General features: G+C 42.4%; 2 protein-coding genes across 4 annotated transcripts in view; one reads left to right on the forward strand and one right to left on the reverse strand.

Annotated features, from left to right (window-relative positions):
* Nucleotides 1–22,400, forward strand: part of LOC133373811 (lipocalin-like) — a 390,232-nt gene that overhangs the window by 177,719 nt on the left and 190,113 nt on the right. The gene's annotated exons all lie outside the window — the stretch shown is intronic.
* Nucleotides 845–10,968, reverse strand: LOC133373814 (epididymal secretory protein 4-like). Of its 3 annotated transcripts, none has more exons than XM_061604061.1 (7): nt 10,644–10,859; nt 9,154–9,289; nt 8,557–8,696; nt 6,174–6,244; nt 4,442–4,534; nt 3,997–4,098; nt 845–1,164 (listed from the first exon to the last, which is right to left on the reverse strand). In XM_061604061.1, the coding sequence occupies exons 2-7, from the start codon at nt 9,283–9,285 to the stop codon at nt 1,148–1,150; spliced, it is 555 nt and encodes a 184-aa protein (XP_061460045.1). In that variant the 5' UTR covers nt 9,286–9,289; nt 10,644–10,859; the 3' UTR covers nt 845–1,147. The 3 variants fall into 3 exon arrangements, with proteins under 3 accessions (XP_061460045.1, XP_061460046.1, XP_061460047.1); XM_061604062.1 differs by lacking the exon at nt 10,644–10,859 and adding an exon at nt 10,540–10,627; XM_061604063.1 differs by lacking the exon at nt 3,997–4,098 and having other exon boundaries at nt 10,644–10,968.

Here is a 22,400-nt window from a genome sequence, read left to right on the forward strand (position 1 = left end):
TGCGCATCTGGACAATCAGATGTTGTGGCACCCCATTTCTTTTAAAGCATTCCATAGTTTTTCATGATCTACACAGTCAAAGGTTTGTTGTAGTCTATAAAGACAAGGTGATTTTCTGCTGAAATCCCTTGGTCCATTCCATTATCCAACGTATGTTTATGATATGATCTCTGGTGCCTCTTCCCTTTCTAAATCCAGTTTGGACGTCTGGCATTTCTCACTCCATATATGGTAAGAGCCTTTGTTGTAGAATCTTGAGCATTACTCTACTTGCATGGGATATTAAGGCAATAGTTCAGTAATTACTGCATTCTTTGGGATCCCCTTTCTTTGAAAGTGGGATATATATTGAACACTTCCAGTTTGTGTTTAGTTTTCCATATTTCTTGATGAATTTTTGTCAAATTTTGGAAAGATTCAGCCTCAGTAGCTTGTAGCATCTCTATTGGTATGCCATCTATTCCTGGTGATTTGTTTCTTCCAAGAATTTTAAGAGCAGCTCTCTGTTGAGAACATAATACACAATTACACCGACTGCACTAGCTTACAGATTAGTTTCTGGGCTCAGTTGGAAGTGCTGTTTTTTATCTATATGGCCTTATGTGGCACAGAACCCTAATACCTCAGGGAGTCTGACTCCAGCAGCCCTGGCCATCACAGCCAATGTGAAGGGATGATGGGAACTAGAGCCCAACAACATCTAGAGGGTACCACATTGTCAGCCTCTGGAGCACACAGTCATGGAGCAGATGGACCAATCGTCTGGCACACTGGGCAGTTTGATTTGCTCATATATGTTCATCCCTGTTCTGACATCACATGCTCAGATGGGTGGAACCACACAAAGAATTTATCTGTTTTTATTGTAGCAATAGCTGTTGACATACAGAAAGGCAGTTACAGGATACCGAGGGAGGTTTAAGACACTCCTCTGCTGCTATCTGAGTGTTAAATTCTGATGTCTAATTTGTTTCCATCTTTTTTTCATTTGGGTGATGTAAATGAGTGAAAGACATTCCTCCAGACTCTTCACAATCATCTGCATACTGTAAAAATTACTGATAGTTCTGATTATGCACCAGCTTTTGTTTTTAAAAAAATAGAATGCTAAAAAAATGCCATTTCTATGTATTCGAAATTAATCAGCTCACGGAGTGCATTGTTCTGTGGAAGAAAAGAGAGAAGTGCGTCAAGAAAATTGTTAAGGAGGAAGAGAATAGATCCATATCTTTCTTATTTATTAGGCAGATATATGGACGCTTGGAAAAAATCAGAAGATTTGGGGTGGGAAACTGGATTTCCCCCCATTTTTTCCTGTTATTTCCCCCCCATTATTTCATTCTTCTCTGTCTTGGACTCCCCACATTAGAGGTGCAATTGCTACCGCCAGAAATTCAGCCAATGGCATCCGAAGGTTTTTCTTTACTAAAGGAGGACAGTACATCCCGGCAGCCATCAAGGTTTTCAGATCCAAAACTATTTCCCAACTTCTTTACAGGGCTCCCTTATGGATTGGCGCCTTCAACCCTTCAATGGAGGCAGTTCTATCTTTATTTCTAAGACAAATTCTAGGTGTTCCCAGATGTGTACCTTTGGCTGCCCTCAGGTTGGAAACTGGTCTGGCCTCACTAAAGTCCCAAGCATGGATGACTGCCCTAAATTTTTGGGTTAAAATGTCTTATGAATACTCTTCTGGCTATCTCCCATTACTCTGGGAAGATCTTTTTATTTCAAAATGGGCCCAAACATTTATAAACTATCTTGCAAATATTGGCCTTTCAAATGAACATCTGATGACTCAGGATCCAAAGTCAGTTAAGCTTTCAATCCTGACTCGTATCAGTGATATGGACCTTCAACGTTCCATCACTGCAGCCACTTTGACTTGTTCCCCCACTCATTTTGGTTTGAGCTTTGCGCCATCATCTAGCGCCTCTTATCTGGAATACCTTACGATCCCCCAATACCGTCTAGCCTTCATGAAGGCTAGATTTAATTGTCTCTATTCCGCCTTATTAGAAGGGAGATTTCAGCGCATTCCTTACGCAAATCGTTTATGCCCATGTGGTGTCAGCGCCATAGAAACCCTATTCCACGTCGTCTTTGAGTGTTCCTTATATGCTGCATTTCGCTCTAAGTTTATAATTCCTATTATAAATAAATTCCCCAATAAACCGCTTGACCGCTTACGCTGCGACCTTCTGTCTGCGGCTAACAGGGATACTACCTTGCTTGTAGCCAAATATATTTCTGCGGCTCAATCAGTCCGGAGGGCACTTACCCCTTCAGATGTTTCCCTTTCCATATAACTGTTTTATTGTTTTTATACTTCTCTATGTTTTCTATATGATTGTATTGATGTATTTTTGTTATAAATGTACATAGCTTTATTTATATAAATGTTTTGGTCTATGACTGTAACAATAAAGAATTTGATTTGATTTTTTCCTGTTGTTTTCTGGGCCTTCATGTCTCATTTATTTATTTATTACATTTATACCCCGCCTTTCTGTCCATGCTAGAAACCCAAGGTGGCTCACATATGGTTCCCAGGCGGTCTCCCATCCAGGCACTGGCCAGACCTGACGCTGCTTGGCTTCAGCAGGGGGCTGGCCTCATGTGCCTTCAGACCTTAGCCTGGGACCTATTATTAGGATTATTTATATCTTGCCATTTCAGTTTAAGACTGAGCCACTCAGCATAGCTAATGAATTCAGAGATTTAGAAACAGCAGCACAAAAAGAAATAATTACACCCAGTGAAAGAATGGCAGGCAAAATAATCAACACAGAAGTGCACAAAATCAACCAGTGGAACCAGCCGAATTTATCGGCAGCAGCAAGAAGGTCTGAACTCCCTCCCTGAAGAAAAAGGTTGTCATATGCAGGCATGAAGGGGGATCTTTATCATGGTCTTGGGGGGATTTGAAGTTTCAAGTACCACAGCCCCCCAGGCTGGTTTTCCATCCCTAACTTTTGGATTCAGTTTCCCCATTTCTAGCCAAGTGGAAGCTGAACATAGGGCAAGTGACTTTGTTGTGCATGGGAAGGGGTGGGGATCTTTTGGCCCATGCATTAGACTTTGGCTTGCCATTTAACTTATTTACCCCACCCCACACCTGACATCATAAATGTAGATAAGGGTGGCGCTTCAAAGGAACAATTGGGAGCTTAAAGTGAGCCCCCAATTGTTCCACTGCTGGAGCAAGGGGCACTCCCACCCACTCATCACCTGATGGACAGTGGGCACTCGCCTTGCTCAAGGAAGAGGGAGTTGTTTCCATTCCATTCTCCCTCCTAGGGCTGCTCTTTAAGCCTCTGACTTTTGAAGGCTAGAGGAGTTGCATGGGATAAGAACGTAAGAACATAAGAAGAGCCTGCTGGATCAGGCCAGTGGCCCATCTAGTCCAGCATCCTGTTCTCACAGTGGCCAACCAGGTGCCTGGGGGAAGCCCGCAACCAGGACCCGAGTGCAAGGACACTCTCCCCTCCTGAGGCTTCCGGCAACTGGTTTTCAGAAGCATGCTACCTCTGACTAGGGTGGCAAAGCACAGCCATCATGGCTGGTAGCCATTGATAGCCCTGTCCTCCATGAATTTGTCTAATCTTCTTTTAAAGCCGTCCAAGCTGGTGGCCATTACTGCATCTTGTGGGAGCAAATTCCATAGTTTAACTATGCACTGAGTAAAGAAGTTTACGAAGGGGTATTTCAAACCCCTGTTCTGTGCTTTGAAGTCATGACTATTGGGGCTTCAAAGCGCAGCATCACCGGACGTCACTATGATGGCAGGTGATCACATTTGGCCCACTAGTGTTCAGGGAGATTACGATATGGCCCACCAGCCAGAAAAGGTTCCTTTCCCTCCCCCCCACATTCATTAGGATGACAGAGCGTTTTAATCCTCTTTTCTTGCACAATGCTAAATGTCTGGTATGTGCATGTATTACCCCCCTCCCTGCCCCTCGCAAAACACTCAGAGTCTGGAGGTGATCTTACCAATGCTTCTAAAGTATCTGATATGTTCCTCAGGAAGGTTTAGACTCAAAGCAAGTTCCCTGAATTTTTGTTTAATGTCATCTCCCACGTGACGGCCTCTACCTTTAGATACAAGCAAAAAAGCTGAGTAAGTCTTTGTTCCCTGCATGTAAGAACACCCAGAATTCTCTTGCTCCTGCTAACTTCCCTGGATTACCTATTGGGGGGCAGGAACAGATCCCCAATAAAATAAAAGAGTATTGCTTTGCTGGATGATGCCTGGCTCCTTCCTTCACTGTCACCTGGAAATGACCATGCATCCCACTCGGCTGCAGCTGAGGAGGGCAGGGGAGGGACAGAGGTCCACTTCATCAGCATAGCAGAGAGATGAGCTACCTTGGCTATCCCTCCTTCCCTTGAAATTTCCCGGCGCCCTCTGGCCATTAGAAGAAGTTGCATCACATACCAGACAGATACATTGCTATATGAGTTTCTATCTCTGCATGTACAATGATGTAGTCCTCATAATCAACAGCCATAACGCGAAGTTGGTTCCCGTCTGGACAGGAAACAAAAGCATAAGACAACAGCTGAAGGAGGACATTTCCCCACATGTGGCTGTGAGTTCCTGGGGCAGGGGAGGGAAGCAGGGAATTGTCACTCTTGGCCACCTTGCATATTCACTCTGTCCCCCTCATTTAATATAACATATATAATATATAGATCTCATAAAGTATAATGTAATGTTTCAAAGGGGCTGAAACTCCCGGCCTGAATGCGAGTCCCTCGCAGGTCCAAAATAATCTTCTCCCCTCTTCTCTCTCCCCCTGCCTTGGCTTACTTTCCCCCCCTATTCGCTGCTGAGTTAGCAGCAGTTGGTTCTGCCCCCCTCCCCTCTGCCTCAGTCTGAGAAAAAGGGGGCCAAGGGGGTCCCTTCTGCAGAAAGAGGCATTCTGGGTGAGTCTTGCCATGGTGATTACAAGTCCTTTTTAAACGTAGCTTTAAAAGGCAAAGTAGCTGTAATGTTTTAACAGAACGTCTAGTTCTCAGGCCGCTCATCTTGCTTCCCCCATCTGGACAGGAGTGTTTTTTAGGCAGCAGCAAAGCAAGGAAGTGGGGCAGGAGAGGGTCCAGAGGTGTGCCAATTCACCAGCCCCCTGCTGCTGCCACCTGAGACCACTGCCCCATTCTGCCTCATGTTTGGGTCGCCTCTGGCTGGAGCAGAGCTTTTTTCAGTTGGATCCCAATGGCTGTGGAGCGTCTTTCTAGAGAAGCAGAAGTAGTTGTGTTGGTCCATTCAAAAAAATATAAAAACCCTACACTTGGTCAACCTGTAGTGGCAAACTGTCAAGTTCTCTGGAAATCATCAGGCATGATGTCACTCAAAGGAATTTTTTTTAAAAAAATTGTTTTTGCTTTTAAAAAACAAAAAAGTACAGCTGTTGGGGCGGATGTTGTAGTCATGAGGGCAGCTTGTAGACTCCATTCCACAAGGGAGATTGCAAGCTGACTGAGTCCCTTCCAAGCGCTACCAGATCAGCTTATGCGCCTGAGATTCTGGGATAAGGAAGCGACCGCTGCTCCCCACCTCTGAGAACATAAAGCCCACCTCTTCCCCAGATCTTCCCCACACAGCCTTGAGAGAACATTCCAGTTCCTCCTGGTTAGGCAGAGGGGGCAAGTAATGAGAAAAGAGCAGTCTTGCATTCAGAAAAGCCCAAGATTAATTTTTGGTGGTACACAAGGTGAAAAGGGTCAGGCGAAGGAGACAAATCATATCCTCTTAAACAGGCTGGCTGGGTTGGGAACAGGAGGCAATCTTTTATTTATCAGTCAGGAGTCTAACAGCCTGCCCTTCTCAGGCGTAAAAAGCCTGCTTTGCTTGCAGAATGTCCCCAGTTCGATTCCCGACGTACCAGTTAAAAGGATTATGTAACTGGGAAGTGACGTCAAACTCCAGAGACCACTGTCAGAGTGGACAAAACCCAAAGAAGTGGACACAGAGTCTGGCCTGGTATAAGGCGGTCCGTATCACTCTGACAACTGTCTTCCCTTCCCCTGTGGACTTTTCTTTTGCCCTCAAATGAAAGCATGCAAATTGGAGCAAGGGGGGAAACCCATGTGCTTGACCACTTGCCCTGATTACAGCATCTGGATCTTCTGATCACACAATGTATGTTAGAGGCATTCATACTTACGCTGGCTGGTGAATACCCCGGGTTTCTCAGTGCGTCTCAACAAACGGTTATAAGGCCTGCAGTCACCAGCCCTGGGAAAGAAAGCAAAATAGAAAGCCTTCCCCACTGCACAACCCAGCCTGCTTCTACCTCGCAGCCGAAGCTCTGCTCACGGCTGGAGTTCAATTCCAACGGAAGGAGGAAGTTGCATCTCCGGTAAAAGGGGTCAAGGTCCACTCAGCCAGCCAGCCATCCGTGGTCGGTAAAATGAGTCCCCGACATATGCTGGGGGGTAAAGAAAGGCCAGGGACGGAACTGGCAATCCCACCCCATATATACGGTCTGCCTTGTAAATGTTGCAAGACGTCACCCTAAGAGTCGGAAACGACTCGCACTACAAGTGCGGGGACACCTTTACCTTTTTAGCAATAAGAGAGCCCAACAGCTGTGACTTATAATGGCGATGCATCCAGTAGGGATGGGAAGATCTGTCTGTTTCGGTTCTCTCAGTTTCTCATTTTTCCAATGTTAAATTCAGTTCACTACATTTTTACAGCAGTCTGCGGGTTTTTTTAAAAAAATCCTCATGAAAATTCTCCACCATTTTAGTGCGAATTTCTCCAAAAAAACACATTTTTTTAGGCAGTTTTGATGAAGGTACACATTTTGGCAAGCCCTTCCCCATCACATCATGCCTCTTTGCATGTAATTTTCACTCATTTATTTATTAATTTAAAATTATTTATTTATTTATTTATTACATTTCTATATTGCCCCATAGCCATGCTCTCTGGGCAGTTTACAGCAATTAAAAACATTAAAAAGAAATATACAAATTTTAAAACACAATTTAAAAAAATTTAAAACAATTTAAAAACACATGCTATATATATATTCATTATTCAGGCTATATATATATTCGTTGTTATGCACACTTTCCCCTAACATATGCATTTTTATAAATATTGTTTAGTAGGTGAACTACATCCCAAAATTCTAAAAAATGCGAATTTTGAAGGATGGCTGTCCTGTTTGGGTTCTCATTTTGTTTCAGAAAGTGCGGGTTTGATAAATTCTGCTTGAAATGCAAACTGAATCGAAATTCTCCCCGATCCCTAGCATCCAGTTCCACTCAATCTCTTACACTCCAACAAAGGGAAGCGTTGTGGAGGCCAGAAGCAGCTGCGCTCCTTTGAAAAATGACAGGCCATCTCTGAGTCCTCTGCATTATCAAAGGGCCCTTTCAACTCCTACAGGATGGGGATGAGGGAGAAATCTGATTCTGTTCAAGCCAAATCTATCACATATGCACGTCCTGAAACAATACGAGATACAAAACACTGCCATCTTTCAAAACTTGCACTCATCTCAATTTGGCAATGCAGTTCTCCAAAAAAACAAGGTTTACAAAACTGCATATATTAGGGGAAGGAGGAATTTTGCATAAAAATGAGTATATCTGTGAAAATAACATACAAAATGCATTATATTGGGAGAAATTGCTTGCAAAGATGTGCATTTCAGTCAAAACTACATGCAAAAATGTGTTTTTTTTTAAATTTTGAACTAAAATGATAAATAATTTTCATGAGGATTTAAAAAAAAACCCATCTCAGATTGCTGTAGAAATGTGGAGCACTGAATTTAAGACTGGGGAAATGAGGACCTGCATTGATAGATCCTCCATCCCTGCTGCAGGGCAACTCCATGTTTGCATTGGCTTCTCATTAATGTCTATCCCAACTTTCTAAGGATGCGCACTCCACTTGGCCTATTCTATCTTATGATATAACCAGTCAACAAAGCGTGATGAAGTAGATTCAAGCATACATGAGGGCTGGGGGACATGTGGCCCTGCATCGGAACAGAGATTCAGAGATTTGCTCCAACTAGCTCAGTATTGTCTGCACTGAGTGGCAGCAGCTCTCCACGGTTTGAGGCAGGGGCCTTTCCCAGCTGTCCCTGCAGATTCCTTGGACTGAGCCTGGGACCTTCTGTTTGCAAAGGAGATGCTCTACCACCAAGCTACAACCCTCCAAGGTGTTGTTGGACTCAAATTCCCACGATTCCTAACCATTAGGAAGCTGGCTGGAGTTCAACAACAGTGGATCCCTGCCCCTGCAGTAAACCAAGAGCAATAAAAAGTTCAGAAGTACTACTGCAATGTAATATGATGGCACCGCATTTCAGATTATGTCTGCCCACCCATGCAGATGGCAGTCCTCGCTCAACTGTCAATGAACTCTCCCCCATGGCTTGTGCAAGCCATCTCAAAATGATCCAACATTTCTGGGCAAATTCTTTTCTTTCTTTCTTTGTGTCCAGGAAGGGTTGTGGTTTCAGTTTTTGACTCACTGCTGGGAAGGTCACAACAGAGCCCACAAAGGAAACAGCATCAACTTACACCTTGATATAAGAGTTGAGTTTGAAATCTCCATCAGATACAGGTATCAACTTGGAGTCCGTCTGCACTCTCACCTCCTCTATCTCAGGTACCTGATCTATATCAGTAACCATTGCGATGGGGTGCCAGAGCCCTGCAGCCTATAACAGAAGGAGAATTCTGATTGGTATGTTAGGGGGCAGAAGGAGCTAGCACGGTTCATTGCATGAAGCATCCAAATCCATCTGTTTGTTTCCTGCAAGGAGTGAGAGCAAAGGTCCAAGTCAGGCAGGCAAAATCTGGTGGTCACCAGGCTGAAAGACCAGGGGTGAAACGGAAGAGATGGGGAACCCAAACTGTACTCAAGAGCAAGGCTGCCCAGACACCAAAGACAGTCAGAAGTCTCGTGACAGCAAGGCCAGAGGGGCAAGCAAAAGGCTCCCCGAAGTCTTCATTACCACAGCCTTATGAGAGGAGAAGCTGAGGCTCCTGGGTTTCAGCGTCTCTGCAGACTTTGGCTGTAAGAACTGGGAAGGCCCAGGACATCCCTTACCAAGAGGTCTTTGTGCTTCCCCGTCCTGTCAATTTGGCTGGAAAGCCCAAGTGGAAATCTCTTACCTTCCAGGGGTCAAAGTCTGACTGCACAGGGATGTGTCCAGCAACTGTGAACATGTAGGCAGAGGACAGTCCAAGCATCAACAGCAGCACGACAATCATCCTAGTGGTGGTTTTCTCATATGCTCTTAGCATGAATCTGGAAGGGGGGAAATGATGGTCCAGAGTTGTTCAGGTTCTTTCTGGCCCTTCACATCTCTATGTACAACAAAGTACAGCATAGCTGGGGATGGAATCTTCTCCTTTTTTACATTTCGTTTTTAAGTGTGGCCCCCTAGTGGTCATTAATGATCAGATTCCTTTTTCCTCCAATATCTTTTCATTTTTCCGATCTCCTCCAATTTTATTTTTTTGCTTTGCAGAGAATTATTGGTATTATAATAGCTATTTATTCAAGAGTCTCCCCTGGTATCAATCTTTACTCTGTAATTATTGCCTGTTAACATTCCTTTTCAAGTGCACTGCAAAGCAGATTAAGGCAGATAATCAAGTCACTGTCTTTCCCCCTGCTGCTTATAAACAATACCTCGTTCCCCCGCTCCTTTGTCTGTCAGTTACAATCAACACTTCATTGACATCAGGGAAAGGGAATATACATTTGAAGAGCTCACACAGAAAGTAGATCTATAAAAGTACCACTCACACTATCAATGATTTCAAAGCAAAATTTTAAAAATCACATCCGAAAGAAAGAAGAATGAATAAGAAACCCGGAGCAGAGAATTGCTACTTCAGAGTTCTCTCTGCAAAGATAGAGAATATCAGAAATAATAATTAATCCAATGACAAATTCTGTTATTGCAGAAACGGAGCCCATCACTAATCACAGCCCATTCTTCCCAAGTAACTAAGAGGGGCAACCTTCACGAAAAATAAATGATAATGATAGCAATCTCAGGATCTCTTTAGAATCTGCCCTCCTAACAATATGTGGGTAGAGATGCTTCATGGCCTCCAGCCCCATGGTGCATTGAGCATTTGATTAAGGGCTGTGTTTAAGAGGAAGGGAGAATATATCTTTGTCCTGTGAAGGAACTTGTTCGATGGGGAAAAAGATGGCCGCAGTGAGCAGTCTGTAGTAAGTCTACTCCTCTGATTATTTTGATTCTAGTCCTAATTTTACCCCTATTTTTAATATATATAAACTCCTTTGGCTGTTTATGTATATGAACAGAAGAAGAAGATCAATCTGAAGAAAATAAGGATTTTATCAATTTTTTCCTCTCTAACGTATCAAAATACTAAACGTTAAATAAGACTGCTGACTTTTGCTGATAGAGACTTCCATTGACCCCCATGGAGTCCTTAAAACTAAACCTGAGGAGATATAAGTGATAAAGCATAACCTTGAAAGAAAGAAACAGAAATAGAAAAGACACTTATACTTACACTAAGATATCTATTCTTGTGAAGCTCTACCGGTAACAGTTTACCACCTGATATTCATACAATTATCTACAATGATTTAAGGGCTGCAGAATCATGGTACTTACCAGAGAAAGCTATAAAAAGTTGGGCCTTACACCAGCGGATGTTTCGAATCTGGGCTCAGCTCCAGCAAAACAGCCAAAGCAGATGAAAATAACAAACTTTTGCTGCTTAAAGAAAGACGCTAATTCTGCAAATACTCCAAGGTCAGAGCCTTCAGCTGTACCTCCTGGCCATAATTGGCCAATTTCCCTCTCTCCTTGTGTATTATTAACAGAAGAAGAGGAAGCTTGTAATTTAGCCCAGGAATTAGCTCAAATTATTGGACAATCCTCTCATGATGAATTCATACTTGACAGAAATGTGCTAGATGACTCTATTCGGAACAGCTCGCTTTCAATGCCGTCCCTTGAATCCTCTCATTGTGAAAACTCAGTAAATTTAAATTGCTCAGAGGAATATATTTTCCACCAGGAGGCAGAATCCTCCCAGATACCAAAATGTAAGTCGGTTCTGCTGAATGAAAGCTGGACACATACAACCACCCTGATGTTAACTCAATCCTGATAAGACTGAGATGCTGTTGGTGGATGGTTTCTCTGGTCAGATGGTGGATACATACCCTGTCCTGGACGGGGTTACACTCCCCCTAAAGGAGCAGGTTCATAGTTTGGGAGTTGTTTTAGACTCTTCCCTATCACTTGAGGCCCATGTAGCCTCAGTGGCACGGAATGCGTTCTACCAACTTCGGTTGGTAGCCCAGCTACGTCCCTATCTGAGTAAGGAGGACCTTACATCAGTGGTTCATGCTCTGGTAACCTCACGTTTGGACTACTGCAATGCGCTCTACGTAGGGCTACCTCTGAAGACGGTTCGGAAGCTACAGCTAGTGCAAAATACTGCGGCCAGACTGCTAACAAGAACTAAGCGGTCTGAGCATATAACACCTGTTCTGGCCCACTTGCACTGGCTTCCAATATGCTACCAGGCCAGATTCAAAGTGTTGGTAGTAACCTATAATGCCTTATACGGCGCGGGACCACGATACCTGCAGGAACGCCTCTCCCGTTACGAACCGGCTCGTACACTATGGTCTACTACGAAGGCCCTCCTCCGGGTCCCGACCCATAGGGAGGCCCGGAGGGTAGTAACAAGATCTAGGGCGTTCTCAGTGGTGGCCCCCGAATTGTGGAATAGTCTCCCTGAGGAGGTACGCCTGGCGCCGACACTATTATCTTTTCGGCGCCAGGTTAAAACCTTTCTCTTCTCTGAGGCATTTTAATCTAAGTTATTTAAGTAAATGTTGTAATTTTTATTTTAGAATCGAATTTTATTTTAGCCGAATTGAACTCTTTACTTACTACTTTAACGAACCTTTTATTAAATAATTCTGTTAAAGCAATGAAAGATGACGTTGTAATAACTACAGCTACGAAAACAACGCAGACTATGGGAAAACAAGATGGTCAATCAATGACTTTAAATGGGAATTCTACAAGAGCCAAAAAGGCATCTAGGAGTAAACAAATTAGGAAAACAAAAAATCTGGTCATCTAAAAACCACCGCAAAAACACCATGAATTACAACAAGCTCTTTAAACTCCTGGATTCACCAAAGACTATGTCTAAAAAGCAAAAGAGGAAGTGAAACCGAAAGAAGAAATAATAAAAAAGAGATTTCTCTCCATCTATTGACACCACAAACAAATCAAACTGATCCCTCAATCAGGATTAACCCAATTGATATGAACTCAGAGGGCTCCCCTACATCTCGAAATGTAATGAAACATCAAAACATTCAATCTCCGAAAATGCAGATACCTCTTTCAGCTTCCAACGATATTAGATGGAACTTAGTTCGTAGTGGGAATATGATAGCTATAACAAACTACCCAAAACTGTGGGGCTTGCTGAATCTACAAGCGCGAAAACAGCATTTATGCGACATCTTGGATTATATAATCCCTGGGCTTTTAAATGTACATCAGATCATCTCAGTGGATTATCTTTTCAATAATTACATATCCGCTAGAGCCCTGATAACATTATGTGATGACAATATAACGAATTGTATCTACAAAAGAAGACAGCTTCTTTTAAAACATAACCTTCTACTATCAAGGGTATTTAAAAACTGCGCTCCACCTCAATGTCTGATTTTGGGCAAACAACCAAGATGTAGATCTCTCTTGTCAAATAGTATTGACATTGTAGAATGTTTAAATGCTCCACCCTGCAGCTATTCGGATTCGAATCATGACCAAAAAGCTACAAATCCCCTAGAAAATGAGAATTTTTTTCCAGAAGAGATCCTTTTACTTGACTCATTTCTCTCCTTATCGATAGATGCTAAAAGCGAGATAATCATCAAACTTCAAAAACTCCTACAGACTTTAAAAACCCAAACGGTAAATGTAACTCCTGGAGGGAGAAATATCGAAAATATCAAACGGAATGACATCGAACCAAATAAAGACCACCTTTCTGCATTGAATACTACCAATATTCAATCTTTACAAAGTGCTTCACCAGATTTATCCATGATATCGACTCTACCTAAACCCAACCCACACCTTCTACAGGGATTTTGACCAAGACCATTAAGTTCAAAGTGGTCCTTGTCTTTGATTTCGTGGAATATTGCGGGATGGACTAGTAAAATACAAATGCCATCTGTTAAAGATTTTCTTTCCACCTATGATATCATCTTAATACAGGAAACCTGGGCCAGAGATGTAATATATTTCGATGGATTTTCAGCCTTTTCGCTTGAAGCTCTGATGAGTAATAGGGGAGGAAGAGCTAAGGGAGGTGTATTCTAGTCACCACCAAAATCGAAGTTGAGACTTGTACTTTAACACCTTTGCCGGATTTAGCTGTTGCAGTATTGTTAAAATTTACAGCTTTTGTTTACATTATAGTAAATGTTTATATTCCCCCTAGCAAAAGACAAAATTTTACCAAAAAACAATTTAGGAAGTTAGAGTCTTATCTGTCAAACTTGACAGACTCTTTTCCTGAAGCCAATTTAATTCTAGCGGGGGATTTCAACGCCAGAATGGGCACATCAGATATTGACCTATATTCCAAATATCTCCTAGAACCTCCGTTGATAGATGATCCACCAAGTATCCCTTTAAGACAATCTAGGGACAGAGGTATGAATTATGCGGGTCTGTGTCTAATGCTTATGTCTGCAAAACTAAATCTATCCTTCCTAAATGGCCGTACAAGAGGTGACCTTGAGGGAGAGTTAACCTATTTAGGGGCCAGGGGAGTATCTGTTATAGATATGATCTTTGTTTCGCTGGAACTTTTTGCTCAAATTAAATGCTGCAGAGTCTTGGCACGTCCTGAAAGCGATCATTTTCCGATAACTTCTATTGTCCATGGTACAAATAAATCCCCTTTTTTAGAACAATGAACATTCGCTGGGACGGATGTTGAGGTACGTCCAGCGCGGATTAAATGGATCCCTAAACTTCAGGAAAAGATCGCTGAAGGTCTAAATTCCTTTGAATTACAGACCATTAAAAACCAAATTATAACAGCCACTTATAGTTCCGTAAATTACCATCACTTATATCATCTAATAAATAAAATCCAAGATTTGATAAGATGAGATCCAAGGGAGATAATGAGAAGGCCTACCCATAAGGTGAACCTTTGGTTCGATTCTGAATGTTATGAGGCAAGAATACAAGTCAAATCCTTACATCAAGCATTTAACTTGCATAGATCTCATGAACATCTAGAAAAATTTAGGGCAGCTAGGAAAATGTTTAAACAGTTAATCAAACGGAAGAAGATTATTGCTCTAAGACAAACGTGGCAAAATCTCCTCCAGGCTTCTAAACTAAAGGATTCGACTATGTTCTGGCACATAATAGCCCAACAGTGGCCTAAATCTAATCTCCAACTAGAATGTGCTATTGCACCAGCCATTTGGGAAAACTATTATACTACTCTATATCAGGGAAATTATATTATGGATGATCCCCTAGTAGACCCTTCTATAGAATTCCCTGTATGGTCACCTGTTACCTCTGCCGAAGTCTTAGATCTTATAGCCACCCTTAAATCAAACAAGGCACCAGGGCCAGACAATATCCCTCCAGAGGTCTTTAAAGCAAATGCAAAGTGGTACTCTTCCATGGTAATACCACAAGGATGGGGCGCTGCTATAATAATTCCAATATATAAGAAAGGATCTCGGTTGAACCCAGCAAACTATAGACCGATAAGTTTGCTTAATATAAAAAGTAAGTTATACACCACTTACCTCTATAGGAAATTATTAGACTGGGTCAACCAAACTGATTTGTTAGCACCTGAACAAGCTGGCTTCCGGGTAGGACGATCATCGTCTGACCATGTTCTGGTTCTTCAGCACCTTATTACCAAATATAGTAAAACCAACGGCCATGCTCTATATACGGCCTTTGTAGATCTAAGAGCGGCCTTTGATTCTATATCCAGATCAAGACTTTGGCTCAAAATGCAAAATTTGGGAATTGATAGGCATCTTTTAACCTTGATACAGGGCTTATATCATAACACTTCCCGCAGATTCGATGTAATAATCAAGGCCACTTAACAAAACGAATTTCTACTTTTAAGGGTGTCAAACAGGGGTGCATTCTTGCACCCCTATTATTCAACATCTATATAAATCCTTTAGTGGCCAAACTCACATCTATACCATCGCACCCTCCAATCTTATCATCTATCCCGAGATCCTGCCTGTTATATGCAGATGATATACTGCTCCTTTCACAGACACCCATTGGCCTTAAAAGATTGTTGGCAGCTCTGACATCCTTCTGTTCTGAAGAAGAACTAATAGTTAATCGACAAAAAACCAAAGTTCTTGTCTTTACTAAAAAAAAGACAAAACACATTTGGAGGATTGATAAACTGCCGATTGAGCAAGTGAAAACTATCAGATACCTTGGTATTGTATTACAAGCATCAGGTTCCTATCAGATGCATATTTCCTCCTCCCTGCTAACTGCCAGACGTACAACAAAGGCCTTATGATCTTTCTTTTATACCAAAGGGGGAAAAATTATCTCTCCAGCCATAAAAGTATTCGTTGCTAAAATTCTCCCACAACTCTTATATGGGGCCCAAACTAGTACATATACTAACTTTACCAAACTAGAAGCCATTCAAAACTCCTTTTTAAGATCAATATTAGGAGTTCCTACTTGTGTCCCAAATTACATATTGAGATTAGAATGTGGTCTTCAATCTATTGAGTCTTGTGTATGGAAATTGAGAATATTATTATGGCTGAAATTGATTTTTAGTCCCATAGGGCTGGCTCCGCATGTACTTTCAGATAAATTTTGTTCCCCTTGGGAAAAAATGATCCACGATAAACTATTAAACCTAAGTTTTTCTCTGCTTTATATTTTCCATCTGGGTTATGATTCTGCTCGTGTGATAATTAAACAACGACTTAGAGACATCAATTTCCAGCATCATTTACTCCTTGTAAGGAAACAAAGACATAACCCAAAGTTTTTCACCCTAATGTCATATCTCTCGACTCTGGAACTCCCCAACTATAGAAGGGCTTTTACCCTAATTAGATTAAACATACTCCCATCTGCTGTATTGTCTGGCAGATATAATAAACCCCCATATTCTGAGAGAATCTGCCCCTGTGCTGATGGAGAAATTGAATCGAATGAACATGTTCTTCTTCGTTGTATATTTTATCATGATATAAGATATGAATTAATTGCACCTATTTTGTCATCTTTTCCAGCTAAAATGGATTCTTTCTACCTAGACTATTTATTAGGTGATTATAAACCGGAGGTGACACTTGCTGTTGCCAAATTTAGTGCGGCTGCTATTAAACGTAGGAAAATAAAAGTGCAATTATTTAGTTTTAATGTTTTTATCTGTATGTTGTTTTTACCTGATTATATATTTTTCTGCTGTTAAATCAAAATGATCCCATTTATACCTGTTTATACTGTAATATTATTTTGTACTGAAGGGTCAATTTGACTGTAAATAAACTCAACTCAACTCAAGTCACTGTCTTTCCCCCTGCTGCTTATAATCAATACCTCGTTCCCCCGCTCCTTTGTCTGTCAGTTACAATCAACACTTCATTGACATCAGGGAAAGGGAATATACATTTGAAGAGCTCACACAGAAAGTAGATCTATAAAAGTACCACTCACACTATCAATGATTTCAAAGCAAATTTTTAAAAACCGCATCCGAAAGAAAGAAGAATGAATAAGAAACCCGGAGCAGAGAATTGCTACTTCAGAGTTCTCTCCGCAAAGATAGAGAATATCAGAAATAATAATTAATCCAATGACAAATTCTGTTATTGCAGAAACGGAGCCCATCACTAATCACAGCCCATTCTTCTCAAGTAACTAAGAGGGGCAACCTTCACGAAAAATAAATGATAATGATAGCAATCTCAGGATCTCTTTAGAATCTGCCCTCCTAACAATATGTGGGTAGACTGAGATGCTTCATGGCCTCCAGCCCCATGGTGCATTGAGCATTTGATTAAGGGCTGTGTTTAAGAGGAAGGGAGAATATATCTTTGTCCTGTGAAGGAACAGATGGCCCAGGCTGGCATATGCCCTTCATGGGCAGGGGTAAAGAACACAGGAGCTAAAAGGCAACACCCTACCCACATTCGCCAGGGGCTTAAAGACCTCTCAGTCAAAAGAGGAGGAAAACCTAGCAAAGAATGAAATGTTTCGCCTTATCCAGGATACCAGCCCACTCAGTCAGATCACTGAATGCCTGGCAAAATTTTAAAAGGGGGTTAATGTGAAGTCTAAACTCAATTAGCACAGAGGGAAGAATCTAATCTTAGTGAGAAGAGAAGAGCACACACAAAAATGTGTACATTCTGAGAAATGCATATGAATTTTTGTGCAGAACATTTTGAAACACTCTGAAGCAGATATTGAGCAAGTTCAACTTAAGTTTCAAAAAAGTAAGAAAAGCCAAAACTGACAGGTCTTTCCATCCCTAATGCTGATTCAGCGTGTTATAGTATTGGGGGGCAGATGTTTCTGAATCCCCTCCAAGCCTGCGATTCTGTATCTTTGGGGTTGGAATCTGTAACAGAAGAAACCCCTGAATTGGTCCAACCAGTCTCTGTGTTAAGATAATGGAACCAATGACCTAGAGAGGTAGTGGGCTCTCTGACACTGGAGGCATTCAAGAGGCAGCTGGACAGCCATCTGTCGGGAATGCTTTGATTTGGATTCCTGCATTGAGCAGGGGGTTGGACTTGATGGCCTTATAGGCCCCTTCCAATTCTATTCTATGATTCTATAACAGCCCTGGCCAAGTCTGCTAAGCATCCTATCTGCATGACTAAAGAGTTGGCCCTGTTGCCATAGGAACAGCTAGCTAATGGTGCTTCCAGAAGGAGGGGTAGGTTTCCTTCCTCCTCACCTGGCAAGAGGCCATGTCATCCTAGAGGTGGGAGAACAATAGGATGAGTAACGTGGGCTGGAGCTGGGAGCTGGAAAGAGGCGAGGCTGGACTTGCTCTCTGTGCTGAGCCCAAAGCAATAGCTTTGTGGGACCTCCCTGGAAACCTAATGGGGAAGCAAGATCTGTTGGTGTGCTAGTGCTGTGAGCCCCTTCCACCTTATGCTCAGGTTGTATATATGCTTACATAAAACCATCCATCCTACTACAGTGACCTTCATTCCATGGAAACCAAACCCTGGGTAAGTACTGGAACCCCTAAATGTTTCTCACTGCTCAGAGATTGGAGTGCATGCAACGATAGATACAGACACAGATTTAGAGTTAATTCTGATAATGCAAACAAAAATACAGCACATCTCCCCACAGAGGGGAAGATTGTGACCAGGTGACCTGTGTCAGGTGCTCCATATTGATGGGCAACCTTAAGGGGTCCCCTGCAGTCTCCCTTCTTCAGGTTCTTCTCCCCCTAACCTGGAAATGGACCAGACGGCCCTCCCAAAAAGGACTGTCCTCTATAAATAGGACAGATGGCCATCCAATTTCCACTGAGCGATGGCCCTTCCTAATGTTCCATTTCCCAATTGGGCCAGCCACCTTCAAGAAAATGGGTTGCTTTCTCCCCTTCCAGTTCCTGTCGGCCTGCCCTTGCACCTGGTTCCTGACCCCAAACCTGTTGACTGCAACATACCCTGCCTCTGCCCTGGGCCTCATGTCAGAGCAGCAACTCTGTGGAGGCCTCTCAAAAGCTTTACAGGAACATGAGGCTCTCCTACGCCCTCTTTTGCTACATCATGGGTTGTGTACACACAACATCTTAAACTAGTCATCAGTTTGGAGACTTCTGTTTTTGTTTGTCTGCCTAATCCACACAGTCTAGATGCATTGCCTACTTTTTGCCCCTGAAAAGCACTTTTTGACAAACTGGTTTCATGCCAAAATCTAAAGCTCAATGCAGATTGATTCTGCATTACCCCACATTGAAAACAGATGTAAGCAGTCCCAGCTATGAGGGGTGTATCCACACCTGCCCAATGGCAATGATGTTGTGGGTGGGTGCATATCAAGACCACAAGGGGAGAATTTTCAAAAATGCATAATCCAATAAAGAGGAGGGTTTTCAAACACATAACAAGAAAAGACACCTACCCATCTGGATGGCACGATCTACAATCAATCTAGATTACAAGCAGCATGTTGAAGATAAGTATGGAGGATTCCGTTTTGAGCAGTGGAACCTAGACATGGTGGGGTGCCTATGAGGTCACACATCCAGAACCTATGAGGTCACACTGCCAGAACTTACTGATTTCATACCCATAGGCCGTTCCCCCCTGTGATGCTTCCTTCCCTGGCTCTCCCTGTCAGGTTCCTACCTGCTTGTGGTTACTGCCTGTCTCTAGGCACCACCAGGGACTCCACCAGTCCGGACCGCACTCTCTTATGGTTTACCTATCCGCTCTAGCACAGATCTCAACAGATCCCCCTGCTAGGCAACCACCAGAAACGTCCCAATACTAGTATTCCCAGAGACTCTGAATACTGGTATTGTTATTCTCTTCACCGCTGCCACCATTTGTTACAGTTCCCCTTCAGCCTTGGTCATTACCTTACCCTCCCTTCTGGTCTGTGAAACCCCAGCCAAGGATCAGGCCTTTGGTAAACCAAATTAAGCATTTATTACAGATAACAAAGCTAACAAGATTAACAAGATTTCTTCTTAAGGCACATAAGCATATGGTTTTACTCAATACTAATCCGAACTCCACCTCCCTCCTGGTAAACAACTCTCTAAACCCCACCAAACAATCCACTCTTTCTCTTCTCCCCCCAGATTCCACAATTCACCACCTCACATTCCCCCAGATTTACCTGTCATCCTTTCATTTATACTGTCAGCCATTTTAAACATTCAGCCAATCATCAAGCATTCTATTGCCCATTCACTCCCCCTCCTCTTTCACTACTTACCATGTATACGCTAAACAACCAGCACTTACCATATATACACTAATATATAGGAACATCACCCCCCCCATACCTCAGGATCCCTGATGAAATTCAAGGGCAGCAGTAGATTAAGAGAAAATATTTCTTGCACACTGCACATCCTGCGGTACTATCCACTGATTTAGATGTCTTTTAAAGGGCAATTACACAAAGGAGGTTTTGAGGCCAAACACCCTTTTCTTTTGTCAGTCTCCCCAACTTCAGCATATTCAGAGGTAACTGCCTCTGAACCTGGAGGTTCCATATAGCAATGCATTACCTTTCCTTCCACAGGTTCAGAGGCAGTGTACTCTTGAATATGCTGAAGGAGACAAACAAAAAAAATGCGTTATTGGCCTCAAACCTGGGTTGTTGGCTTCACTACTTTCCATTGTAGGAAGCAAAACACTGGACTAGATGGACCTTTGGCTTGATCCAGCATAGCCGCTCTTATAGTCAAAGGGGTTCCAGGCCATCTTTTAAAGGGAAGATTGCTTCTTTCTGGTTTGTTGAGTCCAGTTTTGTTTTATTTTTGCTGACCTGTGAACAACACTCATTGCTTCAAGAACAATGAGAAACCTCACTGTCCTGAATCATGCAGATTTTTATTTTGCATACTACAATTGACAGAAAGGTAAAGCATTTTACCCCACTCTTCAGCCTCAGTTTTTTCCAGACCTGCTTAATAAGATTAGTAATAAACTAGACAGTCGTAATCAGTGACAAACTGTTACATGTCTTAAAAACAAGCATCTCTGTTCCACACACTTTGCAAAATTGTTGTCACTTTGCACAGAAATCAATGCAAACCTTAACATGCAACGAACACCTAACCCTGTTCAGATTATATTTAGCCAACTCTTAATTTTGTTCTCTCCATGCTCCCCCAGCCCCCCCTGTATAGAAAAAGGCCCTCAGGAAAGAGGCAAGAAGGAAGATGCTGCTTCCCCCATGCAAGAGAGCATCGCCTCTCTCCCATGCCCCCACCTTAGCCAAGAAGGATAAAATATGTTGTGCTGCTGTTGTGCAACTGGACAAACCAACATCTCCCTCACCCATGCCACCCAAGTATTACAATAAAAACAAAAGGCTATACAAGAAAGACTTGTAGTCAAAAATTAAATAAGTAAAATGGCTGCTGCCACAACAGGGTTTCTGGCTAGTTGCTGCTAGGGATGGGATCCGTGGCCACTGCCACGGTCAAAAGCATTCCGTTGGCCTAACAGGCTTGCATTGAGGTGAGTTCGTTCTGTATCCACTATCCACTGCTCTCACTGATCCGTGTTTTTTTACTCAGAAAAAATGTCAATATTAGTATTGATATTTTAAAGGAAAGATCAATATTTTGAAGGAATATTTCCTTTCAAAAGGATATTTTCTTTTAAAATATATCATTCTTGCCATCAATGTTTTAGAGGCAGGGGTTTAAAAAAGTTTCCCCCCCAAAAATAGTTGTGGAAATTCATCAGATTAAAATCTGATCCTTGGCTATTGACAATAAGCAAATAAATGGAAAATTCAGTACCAAATCTGAATTGGGCAGAACTCTAGCACATCTCTAGTCACTGCTGCAAGTGTTCTGAAAGGGAGGGAATGATCTGTGCAGACTTGGAAAGAGCAAGACCCACAGGAAGAATGCATGGTTCTAATTAGCTGGGGGGGGGCATTTGCCCGCCCTGTCCTCTGTTATTTGTGTCTGTGTGTGTCTTGATGTGAAAGTGTGTCTTGATTAGCTACTAAAATCCCTTAATTTTTAATTAATTTTTAATCCCGTAATCCCTTAATCTACTGGTCCCAGGCTATGGTCTGAAGGCACATAAGGCCAGCTCCTTGCTGAAGCTAAGCAGGGTCAGGTCTGATCAGTGCCTGGATGGGAGACCGCCTGGGAACCATATGTAAGCCGCCTTAGGTTTCAATCATGAAAAGCAAGGCAGGGTAGAAATGGAATAAATAAATAAATAAAAGAAGGGGGAGGGGAAATGGATGCCTGTTTTGTTCTCCTTCTAAGCCTTTTCTATATGAGAGAGTTGCTTGGTTTTTTAAAAACTGTTTCCCTCCCAGGCGACAGTGGTGGGAATCTGCTGGTAGCGATTATTATGACAGGCTAAAGAGAGAGGAGATGGTGTTTTGCCAAAGGTTTTTTCCCTTCCCTGAGACAAGAAAGTTTGAGATCTGAATGACCATGAAACACACTGATGAGGAAAGAAAACAGTGTGTTTATTGAAGCAAAGCTGTTGATTCTGACAAGCAGGCACTGATCACTTACAGCAGATGACAACAGCTTTGATCTTACATTCTCCTTTTCCCTTTGGGAAGCTCCCCAGTCAGCAACAGGAGGAGAGA

The sequence above is a fragment of the Rhineura floridana genome, chromosome 20, assembly GCF_030035675.1.
Source record: "Rhineura floridana isolate rRhiFlo1 chromosome 20, rRhiFlo1.hap2, whole genome shotgun sequence".
Taxonomy (NCBI): Eukaryota; Metazoa; Chordata; class Lepidosauria; order Squamata; family Rhineuridae; genus Rhineura; species Rhineura floridana.